Genomic DNA, 12,908 nt, shown 5'->3' on the forward strand with positions numbered 1-12,908 from the left:
CCCAGTTCACAGTGGCTGCATAGTGCTCTGCCATTGTGTGCGTTTGGTACTTCCTTTGGGCAGAACAAGCTTCTGGGGTTTATGCTTTGTCATAACCATTCCCCTACAAAAGAGGCCTTTGTTCAGAAGCTCAGAAAGACTACGCTGGCGAGAATTTCTGAGAGCCTGGTCCTGGCCTTCGTTTACGGCCAGGTTTTGAAAACTTAAAGCCAGCCTTTAGGATGTTAATGTTACAGTTGACCTTTAGTGAAAGCAAGATGAAGATGGTGATGATGATGACAATGATATTAATGACAGTTGTTGCTGCGATTATAATTCCAACAATAAGACCGATCTTCATCCTCCTTGTCAATGTCATGGCAATTATGAATATCAGTACAGCAGCAATGGCAAGGGGCCAAGCACAGAATGGCCGCCAGCAGGGGATGAGTACAATGTGTTTCAAGGGGTTTATTTAAACACACACAAAGGAAGAAGAAATCCCGTATTACCCTAATCAGCCTCCTAATATTAATAAAAGTCATGGTCATCGCCATTGTCCTTTGAACTGGGATTGCAGTGCTGTCCAAAGTTATTACCACCCTTGATAATGATGTGAAAAAAATGCTGTGTCAAACACAGGTATTGAGCTATTGTATGCTCAAAACATGGGAAAATTATATTAATTTATGCAAATAATTTTGACGGGTACTATTTCTGGCAACCTATACAGATATGACCATTTTGGGCTGTGCCAATTTCTGGTTATGTTTGACGAATGAAAAATTTGACTCCTATTATCTGGGCTTTACATGTGTGTAAGGCACCAGATGTGAACAGGTATCTGCAATATGGAGCTGTATTGTTCATATTGCAATTGTTTTTGGTGACCTTACAGGCTTTCTTGCTGGATTATAACTAGGCCACACTGCAGCTTAATTCCTTTAGACAAGTCTCCAAGTTTGAGAATTGAACCCTCCCCAAAACTCTGGTCCACAATGCTGCCTTTGTGAAATGTAAATATTTCCACCATGAAGAATAGCAGTTATTGTATTTTCTTGCGCATAGTTTTTCATAAGTCTGCCCATTTGTCACCCTCTGTCAGGATATGTGTCATATCAGTCCTCTTTTGGGCTACATTGTACTTTGTCTGTCAAAACAAACCCTTCTTATAGATCATTTTAGGCTTGTATCAAACATCTTAACGAGCCACAGTGAATTTGTGCAGTTGGACACATAAGCGTTATTGTTCGCCAGTTTGCAAGTGGATTTTGTTAATCGCTCATAAGTCAGACAATGTTTCCTATTCTGCTTGTGAAGAGTTGAGAAGGGACATTCTTTATCATTCTTGCTCTAGGCCAAAGGCACGCTACACTCATAAAGAAGATGCGTCTTTGTTCCCTGTTCCGCTTCTGAACTGAGCAGCCTGTGTCATCTGGGCACTGCTCACCCAAATGCCGTCTACTTTTAACCAGAATGAAAAGCTTGGGCCCCAGAGGAACACTAAAACACATGCTGGGTCATATAAACAAAAGTCTCTCTTGGTTTAAAGAAGGAAAAAAAAAAGATTTTATTTTTCATAGATTGCCATTGAGTGTCTACCAGTCGTGGTATTTTAAGTTCAGTTACTCAAGTGACATTTGACCTTAACCTCAGCCTAACTCTAGACGAGTGAGCTCATTGAAACTTTAAATAAATTCATAGAGAAGTAGAACCAATAATTCATTCATTCATTTAAATTCACATACAATTTTTACACAAATGGTAGTAGTAATTTATTTTCCTGAAAATCATTGCCGTTTGTTTATGTTTAGATTTTATGTAGGGTTTTTATTTCTTCTGCTTTAGTTGCATTCTCTTACCCATAAAGGTTTGCATCTTATGTTTGCCTCAGCTGATTTCTTTCTGAGAAGATATATTTTTGGGGAAGCTAGTATTAATAAGTGCTATTTTCCTTGGGAAAAAAAGATTAAGCTACACGTAGTCAAAATGAATCAGAATATTGCGTGAAGATAACTTGAGATGAGAATAGAAAAACCTGCTTCTTCAGTTCTCTTCCCAAGATTCCAGGAGAAGTAGGCTATCGGCTGGGAAGAGGCTCAGGTCACCAGTGCTTCATTGTGGTCGGATGTTGGATGGTTATTTGATTGATGAGCTGTGAGCTTTATGTGGCTCAGTGTTATGCTTACTTTTCATTTGTGACGGTACATAACTGTATAAACATTAAACAAGATTAGCAAAAATAATAATAATAATAATTATATCAGGCTGTCAATACTTAGTTGTATAAATTAACATCTGAATGAAAACAGTTTACTGCATTTAAGACTGCATACTTTGCTTTTATATTTGGAAAACACCAAGAACTAAAATAAAATAATCATAAATAAAAGCATGAAGGTAAAGCAAGAATAAAAGCATAAAATAAAGCCTAATAAACAAAAAGCTAAGGTAAAAAAGATGAGTTTTCGGTTGTCATTTAAAAATGAATTACTTTTGATGCCTTTCTGATGTGCTGAACCAGTTTGTTCCACAGTCTATAAGCAAAAAAGGAAAAAACAACTTCCCCTGTCCTTTGGTTTTGAACATATTGGATACAGAGTAGTGAGTTTCTGTGGATTGGAGGCCATTTTGGGCTCCATTCTGAACAGCCAGTGCAAAGACCCGTGCGCTGCTACCATATGAGCTCTCATCCTTGTTTTGGTCAGTAGCCTTGTAAGCCAGTTGTAGTGTTTCTGCACTGTGCTTTGAAGAGTGCATTATCTACAGCACCTCAGACGGCTGCGCTCATCTTTCGGCGCTACGCTGTGACAGGGCGTCTAAGAGCAGGCTGCGCATGCCGGCTGTCCCGCGCCGAGGAGGGAGCGGCGTGCCGGTGCGCAGCCCGTCTGAAGGAGCCCTGCACACGTTCCCCTTCACGTGGCACCAGCTGACGCACGCAGCCCTTCCCAATCCCTCCTCTCTCCTCTCCAGGGCTGATCAAAGAGGGAGGGAAGGGTTTTTCAGATATTTCATCAGTTATGCAATATAAAGGCCCTCTTTCATATTTAACTTCTTAGGTATTTCATAACCATTGACTGTGGTCATTGTGGTTTGTCAGGATTTTGTTTTTTTTAAACCATTGAATTATGTTTTATTTACTGTAGATACTTAATAATTATTTATTATTAAATATGGATGAGATTAATTTATTCCTGCCACTTGGTTTACTTTGTTGAAAAATAATGATATAGGAGGTTTAACTCACAACTTTACCCAAGGCTGTACAGTTTTGTGCTAATTTACTTAATCTAATCTATAGTTTTTTCAGAATTTCAGAATTCTAAGTCAGTGTTCTAGAACCCAGTTGCTTTCAGTTACCAGTAGTGATTGTTACATCAGCATTAGAATGTTCATTTTAGAACATTCTAATCACTTATTAAGGTTAAGAGTCTTCTGATAGTAGAGCTGGGAGTCACAGTGGCACTGTGATAGAAAAAGAATCAATGCTTTCAGTTTCCATGACTATACTGTGTTGTGCTATGCTAATGTCAGTTCATGCTCAAGTCAGTTTAAACCACATTTTATCTCTTATTTTCTTTTGAAATGCTATCATGTCTCCTGCAACATAGGCACTTCTCAGTACAGCTTTTCTTTCCATTTTTGTTGGAAGAGTACAGTTAATACTAGCATAGGCATTCCATATTTGGACTGTTTCATACATGTATCATGGCGAGCTGGAGGGTCTGTTGTGTCAGAGTCAGTGTGGGATAGTGGTTCTACAGTCATAGCCATACGGTTGCTGAGTTTAATCCACACTACTGTTGTTAGAACATTAGTGCAAAGGGAACTGTGTGATATGGTTTGTTTGTTTAAAAAAAATAGGATGGGTTACACTCAAAATAACAGTTTTAAATTTGATGAAATTATTTTTTTAGTTTTGTTTTTGCTTATAAGATGTGGTGTTTTTGAGTAATACAAGCTTTTTGACTTGGGACTTCTTAACCGGGGTAGAAAATTGAGGATGTCTCTGAGAAAAGCGAACTCTACATAAAGACCTTACAGTACATCCCATTTGGTAATCTCTGGTCATTCCTCCCCTCCCTGGTCACCCATACCAAACTTGTTTTGTCATTGCCAGTCTATTGGTGAGCCATCGTACTAACTGAGGCCACTCGTGTGACTCAGTTTTACTGAGCTTGGACAAGTCCTTGTGCCTGGAAAAGTGATTCAATTACACCAAACACGATGTGTAGCTCAATTTAATGTGGCTTGTAGAGATCACTATTACACACTGTGAGTAAGGCGTTTTAGTGCAAGGCAAATACAAGGAAGCTATGGCTTATAGATCAATGAGTGGCACTGTGTGAATACTGACATATGAGGTATTGTAATATTAGTCTTAGGTTTATGTACTTTTAATTATGCTTAAATTGTCTTTTATTGGCTCTACTCTGTTGTTGGTATGTCTTCTTAAAGGATAAATGTTGGGTATGCTAGGTAATTGAATAGGTAAAGAAAGTGAATAAATGAGTAAACTTGGTACGCTTTGGTACGTAGAATACTATAGTAGGTTAAGTACATGGTAAAAATAGAACTGGGGCAAAGAACAAACCTGCACCTCATCCCACAGGCTTTCTGAGGGATGAGGGCAGTAATTAACAGGGTGCGGGTCTTGCTGCTCAAAGCCAGCCTCATTGTGTGACCTCACACACCCCCTCCCGTCACTGTTCCCTTTTATTCCAGGCCCATGTTGTCGTGTGGGTGGGGTGGGGGCGCACGCCCGCCTATCTTCTCCCTGTTTAGACTGATCATGGGAACTACTGTGCCCTAATGTGAACTTTTCTCAATAGATCAGTCCTCATCACAGTAGTATATTGTGATGGTACATAAGCAGATGCTTAACCTCAGATCCACTTGAGATCATTCTCAAATTGCCATTTAATGTGCATCGTACAGTGTGTTGTTTTATTCATCCAGCTTGCATTTTTCAAGAACAGCTTTTCACATAATTTTGTTTTACACAGTGAACAGCAGTAAAGGGAGTATTTGCACATTGAACATTCAAAGTTCACTCATATGCAACAAAGATAATTAAAGTAAACAAAAAAAAAAACTTAGACTAGATAGATAGCGAGTTTCTTTTAAGAACGCTACATTTTTGGCCAGTTGACCTTCAAGTATTTGAGTGAGACATCATATACAGGCTTTTTCAAAAGACATTTGGAAGTTTTTCTTTGTTTTTACGTAATGGATATTAGCCAAGCAAGGCTTGCATGACAAAATACGCAATGGCACAACCTCAACATTGCCCTTTGAAGTTAAAATACACTGTAATAGTGTAGCCAAACTCATTTTTACATTCATATCAAATGAAAGACATCTCTTGTGCATATTTTATTGAATTGAATGTAACCTCAAAAAAGGAGAATCCCCTGGGGCATGGATACAATCAAGCATGAAAAAAGGAAAAAAAACTACACAACCAAGTCCTAAAACTGATGTCCCCAGAGAGTGCTCTTATAAGTTTTGTTATTATATATTTTAATTTAAAAGTGCTAACAAGGAGATATACACTGTGTGTGAATTTAAAGTGCAAAAATGAAACTTCATAATAGTCAAAATGTCTTCATAAAGAGAGGGGAAAAGTGCCATTTTAATTCATTTAATAGAGGGAACAGAAAGAGTGCCCTGGGGTTTTGAGTATGGGATTAAAAGAACCCCCTTAAGATCGACGGGCATTTTTAGTTTTTGCAATGACAAAAATCCATGGCTGGATTCAAATAATAATCGACATAATTGTCTTTTTTTGTTCACAGTTTTGAGTAGAGCAATCCCCAAACCTACCAAACTGTGTTTGTGAAGTTACGCCTGGTTATTTGTAAGTCAGTGTTAAATACCAATGATAATCGACCCTGGGCTTCAAACAGTCATTCAGTTATACTCTTTCTGTATCAGGGGAGAAAAAAAAGTTTAGAATAGAAAATGATTACATCAAAAGGGGGGTTTGAAAAATGTATGAGAAATACCAGAAATGCATGTGTCTCACTTTACTTTTAATAAATCAGTAATAACAGAGGAAAGACTTTTCTGAATGCTTTGGTGTGTGTGAGAAGATTTTTTTTATGTGGTTTGTTTTGGCCCTCGACAGTTCTTGCTTCATTTTACAAATCAATTTATTCTAATAATTGGAAATGTAACACTTGGATGCTGCTATTAGCAGGGAAAGTTCACACATTTATCTCGATTTGTCACAGAGATTAGGGGCACCTTTTACATTTTTGTCATAACATGACAGCGTTGATGTTGGCACAGATTTTTCTTGAACTTTTTTACTTTATGAAGCAGAAATATGGAAGGCTTTAGGATCACCATTTGAAACGTCAGTATTGATACTTTTTAAACCATCAATAGTGGTGATGAGGATTTCTGAACGCATGAATTGGTCGGATGTTAGCAATTTTTTTCCTGAATCACAAATATGCACAGTCAGTTACTCTCCATGTCACAGACAAGGAAAACATTTGATGTTGCATGGATTCCTTTACACATAGAACATAGATTGTGTAGAACATGGAACATGCTTGTTTTCTCAGGGTTTATCATATCTGTCATTGTCTGTTTCAAGTCATTTTTAGAGAAAAATACTATCCTTGTGGTGAAAGCATTTTACAGGTTATAGTAAGAGGAAGTTTATTTTTCTTACTTTGTCTTTGCATGTTGTGTCGCTTGTGTCCTATTGATGCCTGCCCATACATCTAAGAGAGTAATAGGCAGACTATTTTAAATGGCAGCTTAAAAAGGGAGCAGGTTAATCTTTAATATCAGATCTTTTACAAGATGTGTTTCTCTAGTATATATAAATATGTGGAGTTTGTAGTAAAATTGATGTTTTTTATATGTTTCCATTGGAGGTAGGTGTATAATGCTTTAAAAATGTGACGTGGATAATCATGCAAATAAATCTTCAAACTCTTTTATAGTTTTGATGATGATAAGAAACAGTATTATAGAATATTACCATGATTCACATAACATGTCATTTTAAAGTGAGTAAACGAACTAAATCTAACCAATTTTTAAAATTTTATTTTATCTTAACCCATCAAATCTTTTTTAAATAGGAACAGTTTAGCATATATAAATAACATTGTTTTGTTTAAACTCTTACGCAAATATTTATGGAACAATTATATTTTTCCTCCCCTTGTCTTACAATTCAGTACGACCACAACTGTGTGACCCATGCCCTTTAAAGCAGACAAGTCACCCAAAAGGACATGCCATCGGATGAGTATCTGCAAAAGGGAAGCATTAAACAATTTTGACAGTTCATAAGAACAAAAGGTTGTCTTCATGAAGACACACAGTGACATGGTGTAATCTCAGAGACAGTCCACTGTGCCCGGAGCATGTTAGTTCACATGGTCCTGCTCGGAAGCTGGTAAACTACGCGTCAACACAAGTCTGTGTACGTTAGAATAAGGGCCGGTCTTCCTTTTATGTGATTATTGCACTATTGTAAATCGTCATGTTTTTTTTTTTTTTTTTTTACACGGACGAGTCTCATGGTTGATGAAAAGGTCACATGGTCTCAAGCCTTCCTGTCTCCAATAGGACAGACATCAGCTCCAGGTCTCCAAGCAGGCACCCTGCACTTGATAGGCTAATTGTTTACTCAAAATTTTAAAGAAAACATTTCCTTTACTAAAGCAAAAAGGCAGCATAATCTAGAATCGCATACTATATTATATCTTTCACATTTTCGCCATGCAATAGTATTCTTGATGAAAATGTTTTACTTAACATTTTCATCAAATATGTGTGTCAAAATAAGAATGAACCATTACTGGTATATACTGATGTTTAAAAAAAAAAGAAAAAAAAAGACATACACCACCCTTCTAAAGTTGCACAATCCTGGTTTTAAAACAAATAATAATAATTGAGGAATTATCCTGGCGGACAATTGCAATTAAATATTTTGTCACAAAAAATGTAACAGTCTTCCCCCTCTTATAGCATTGTATTTCATTGCATCAGTGTGTATGACTCCAGTGGTAAACTCTTGTTGGTACATTAAATTAATAAATAGATGCTGACATACAACAGAAATAAGGCCAAAGTGTTTATTATCTAGGCTATTTCAAATGGGAATGTGGTTCATTTATATTCTAGTTAACCCTTGGTGTGTGTGAGTTTACTTAATTGGTATTACTTCACTTTTAGTATTTGTTTTTGTTTGGCTCAAAGAGTTATTTTATTTAAAACATGTTGCATGATGAAAGTTATTTTTTTTTAATTTACTGAAGTTTCTGGTACAGGGGCATTAGGGGGTTCATGGCCTGAAATCATTTGTAAAAGAAAAAGAAACTAACTCTTGCGCACACTTTCTTTTTTGTTAAGACTTTATAAATGTCCAAGATGGTGATGTCAGCTTCCTGACTTCATAAATAGTGTGGACAGGAGTGAGTTTCTTTTTCTTTTACAAATGATTTACCAAAGGGGATTTGCCATTCCCAGCCCAACCACCTAAGACAAGTAGTGTGCATGTTGATCTCTTCTAGAAGCTTCATGGTCTGAAGCCAGAAAATACACAAATACCAGTTAACTCCAAAGCATCAAGTACAGTGCATTCATTTACAATAATAAAAATATCCATTTTTATATTGAGCCAGTACTTCTTTCCTTGAGAAATAGTTCCAGCTGAAACCCATATTAAAATCATTTGTGTAATAATATGGTAATATGTACATACAGCTTCTGGAGGCATAATGTTGCCGTACAAGCCTTGCTTTGGAGTTATCTGTATTTTCTTGCTTTACACCCAGCAGCATAGCCAGACATATCATATACTTGGGCCTGCATAGAGGATCCTGGGTGGGCTTTCACAATGAGGTGTGGTGGTTCAACCAAGGTAAATCTGTGGGCCAGGATACTATCTGGGGGTTCATCGCCCACCCATGCCTATGCCAGGTTTTAGACCATAAACCCCACAATGCCTTGTGGGCCACCTGCCATTATGAAGCCAGCAGGTTTTCAGCAACTTCTGTGAGTATCTAAAATATCCTCCTCTGCACACAAAACCTTTCTGAGCCAATTGAAAACATAATTTAAACAACATTAAAATGCTCAGAAAGTGGCAAGTGATCTGTCCCTTTAATGTGAATGAAACCTGCCTCACTGGTGTTTGTATGGCAGGTCTACAAGGCTGGCATACTTACTGTAGGAGAAGGGCTGAACAATGACTGTGGGCTTTGACTGGGAATCACAGAGAATGGAAATATTCATCCTGTAATGGTCTGTTTCCCCATATTATTAAACAGTCAAACTGAATTATTGTTTGCCTGCAACGAAACAGCTGCTCAGAGATGGTTTACTGGATCTGTCTTCTTGACCACGGTGAGAAACACAGGCATGTATTGATAAGTACGCACGCACACGCACGTACACACACACATGCGTACTTAACTCACACGCACACAACTCGTGTAAATGTTGAAGAAAGCCCTGTCTGGGCAGATGAACTTTCTGAATTCCTGCAAACAGCAGTTTGTAATGTCATTCGTTGCCTCGTTTTAAGTCAGAAGTAGTAGGAATACTGGCTGCTTCGAACAAACAGTGTTCTATGCCGGATGAGCGGAACTAAAGATGAAATGGTAGTTAGCCGTAAGCAAGTGCCAGTGTGGAGACTACCAACCCACCAGTAGAAAGAGCCTTTTGTGAAACGGGGATTGTGACGTCAAATGACCTCTATAAAGCCATAAATTCATATTCTAGATAAAATAACACAACGTGAAGAAGGTTCCCTGTGTCTTCTTCAGATTCCTTTAAATGCATGACTAATCAGGTTGTTGCCTTTAAGACGTGCAGCAAGCAAATCTTCTCCTTTTTTTGAGCTTGTTATTTTCATATCCAATGCTCCATTTGACTAGTCAGGCAAAGGGAATATCTTAATACCGACATACAAACGGAATATACATATTTCAATATGCTGGAGATGCTTGAATACAACCATTATCAGGTGAGCTTTATTGGCGTTTTAAAACAAGAATTTGTCATGTACGCTAGATTTATTCATATTATGTGTTTTAATTTATTTAAACTGATATTTTTTTCCTCTTTGATGGTTATAGATGGAATGATAGCTTGTAAAGGTTTTGAAGTATTTTCTTCTGTCTTTGAATCATTAACGCTTTGAATTTAAAGGAAGGCCTTGAAGGAAATGCTAACTTTTGATAATTCATTTTCATGTCTTAATGTCTTGGGAAAATTGTTTACATGGCACTAGCATCAGTTAATTAGAACGCTCATGACACTTTGAATTGTTCTCAGACTTTTGGGTTTGTCCAAAATTAAATTAATGAATGCGTCACACGCCGATCTCACATACACCAAATCTGGATTGTAAAAGCCAAAATTAGATTAGAGGCAAGGTGTTACTGGCTCTGGCTGAATCATCCTTTAAAACAAAAAGCAATATATTAATTAAATAACAGTTTTTCAACGAGTGCCATGCAAATAAGTAACTGACTGCGTCCGCTTTATGCAGAATGCCAAGAAGATCAGTATCGCTGCAAGCAAGGATGAGTGTTCCCATAATGTGGAGGGTTGCTATGATTATAATCATGGATCTCGTATGACTGCATATCACACTTGTATTCCTGTTGTTTGTTTGGGTGCCTCTCAGGTGCAGACCCACCTTGAAAACCCCACCAAGTACCACATCCAGCAGGCCCAGCGGCAGCAGGTGAAGCAGTACCTGTCCACCACTCTGGGCAACAAGCTCACAAACCAGGCGGTCAGCTTGCCCTGCCCCAACCAGCCCTCCGAGCACGGGATGCCCCCGGGGCCGGGAAACAGCGCCCCTAACAGCCCAATGGCCTTACTGACTCTTAACTCCAACTGTGAGAAAGAGGTGGGTGATTGGGCACCTGCAAGGGTGTGTGTGTGTGTGTGTGTGTGTGTGTGTGTGTGTGTGTGCATATGTGTGCATGTGCGTGTGCGTGCGTGATGTGCGTGTTTGTGTGTGTGCGCTCGTGAAATGTCTGTCTTGCCTTTAATGAAGTGTAAAAACAAAGAGTATGTAATAATGAAAAACATCTCTTTGGACTGAACAACCTATTCTGCTTCTCGTGAAAATGAATCAGTCAAATTCAGCCCAAATTCAAAATAATTGACAGTCCAATGCTGAGGTTTTCCCAAATCAGGAGTACCTCTGGTTCAGCAGTATCTGCTTGCAACATTCTCCCATTATGTTTTTATCTCCTTGTTTTGCCTTATCAAAAAATTGGAGCTGAAATAGTTTGTGTGTATTCATTACACGTGAAAACAAAAGAACACTTCGACACTAGAAAATGCAATTTTACTCCTTATTTTTATTTATTTCATTACTTTGCTGTGGAAACAGATTGCATCTGATAACATCAGTTTTAGAGATTCATATAATTAAGTAGAAAATGAATGTTGTACAGTGCAGTTTTTTGATGTGGTTAGGTGCGTAAGAATGTCAAGGAAAAACATACTTTTCTCTAACCGCAATGTCACTTTAGGAAACAAATATAAACAAGCATTGCTTTTTTAATGTAGGTTTTTACACAAGTTCAGTGGTGACTGAAATTAATGCAAAATTCTTTTTATTGATATTTATTTGTTTAAAAATAAATTAATTCAGTGGATTAATGGATTGTATGCCCCCTCAACAGAGACACAGTTTTAGCAGACAACATTATTTTTGTGCTCTCTGCGAGTTCCCACGAGGATAGGGTTATTGTCATAATGATTACTATGTGACCTGAAAGCATTTGAGGTGCAAACAAGGTCAGAGTTATCCCAGGGATTGGACTTATTTTTAGCTTGTATTGTGGGACTGTGTTGCCAGTCAGTTTGCAATATGTTAGATCAATTTGTTTTAGAAAATTGGAGATATATTTTTACAGAATATGCTATGTACTGTATCACTGTTTGTTAATGGTCAGTTTTTTTATATCAAACGTTATGACGTCTTGAATATAAGTTGCTTTCATTTTCTTTGCAGATGGACGATGTCATTGATGACATTATTAGCTTGGAATCAAGTTACAATGATGATATCCTGGGACTTATGGACCCTGGTCTTCAAATGACCAATACGGTAAGAATGGCTCCTGTGCTTTGTAGTTTCATTTGCTAGTTACCTGAATTGTGAAGCATAATTGCACCATATTGAAAGTATCATCTGACTGACAGTGTATTAAAGCAAATTGTTACAGCCATTGCCTATTGGTAGTGTATGCCAGCTTTCAAAAAATATGAATCAGCATAGAAGTAATTTCATTTAATTAATCAGGAAGAACCACTGAAATGCCTGCCTTTGTAATGTGGACTTTTCAGAAAATGTGGTCCTGTCTTCTGTGGAATCAGACTCTGTTTCATTTTCATTGTTGACGTATGGTCTCCGCTCTCCTTAGCTTCCAGTATCTGCCAACCTTCTTGAAATGTACGGCAACCAGGGGCTACCCCCACCTGGCCTAGCCATTAGCAACTCCTGCCCCGCTAACCTAAACAACATCAAAAGGGAATTCTCAGGTTGGTCTCTGCCTTCTTTCTTATGCTGACAACAATTCTCCTTTACCTTGCTTCCATTGTCATTTTCTATTTTGCGTACACTAGTTGTAATTTTGTATTGTTAGGCAATGTAGTGTAATGCCTGCTGGCCATGACTAGTATTTGTAATCAGGTTAACTGCTTTAAAATTGATTTTTTAAATCCTGTACATCTGAACTGCCATGATGCCAGTTAGATATGTAGTGTACGCAACCCTTTCAGGCTAAGGAACAGTAGAGAAATCTAACCTGACTGGATGACCTGCTACAGTGTTTTTTGATTCATCTATGGAAATTTTTTTGATTTACTGAATAGTCTGATTCTAGAAGCTTGTCAGTCTGAAATGCTGATTTTAGCTAGCAGAT

The 12,908-nt window shown here is 37.8% G+C and overlaps 1 protein-coding gene across 6 annotated transcripts in view; it reads left to right on the forward strand.

Annotated features, from left to right (window-relative positions):
- Nucleotides 1-12,908, forward strand: part of mitfa (melanocyte inducing transcription factor a) — a 45,777-nt gene that overhangs the window by 26,140 nt on the left and 6,729 nt on the right. For 4 of the 6 annotated variants that reach the window (XM_064305900.1, XM_064305901.1, XM_064305903.1 and 1 more), the window contains exons 3-5: nt 10,649-10,876; nt 11,996-12,091; nt 12,408-12,525. In XM_064305900.1, the coding sequence (XP_064161970.1) occupies nt 10,649-10,876; nt 11,996-12,091; nt 12,408-12,525 (442 nt within the window). Of the gene's footprint in view, nt 1-8,289; nt 9,983-10,648; nt 10,877-11,995; nt 12,092-12,407; nt 12,526-12,908 lie in introns of those variants that run through there. The other 2 variants (XM_064305905.1, XM_064305904.1) reach the window with 2 other exon arrangements.

Source organism: Anguilla rostrata, chromosome 13 (assembly GCF_018555375.3).
Source record: "Anguilla rostrata isolate EN2019 chromosome 13, ASM1855537v3, whole genome shotgun sequence".
NCBI lineage: Eukaryota > Metazoa > Chordata > Actinopteri > Anguilliformes > Anguillidae > Anguilla > Anguilla rostrata.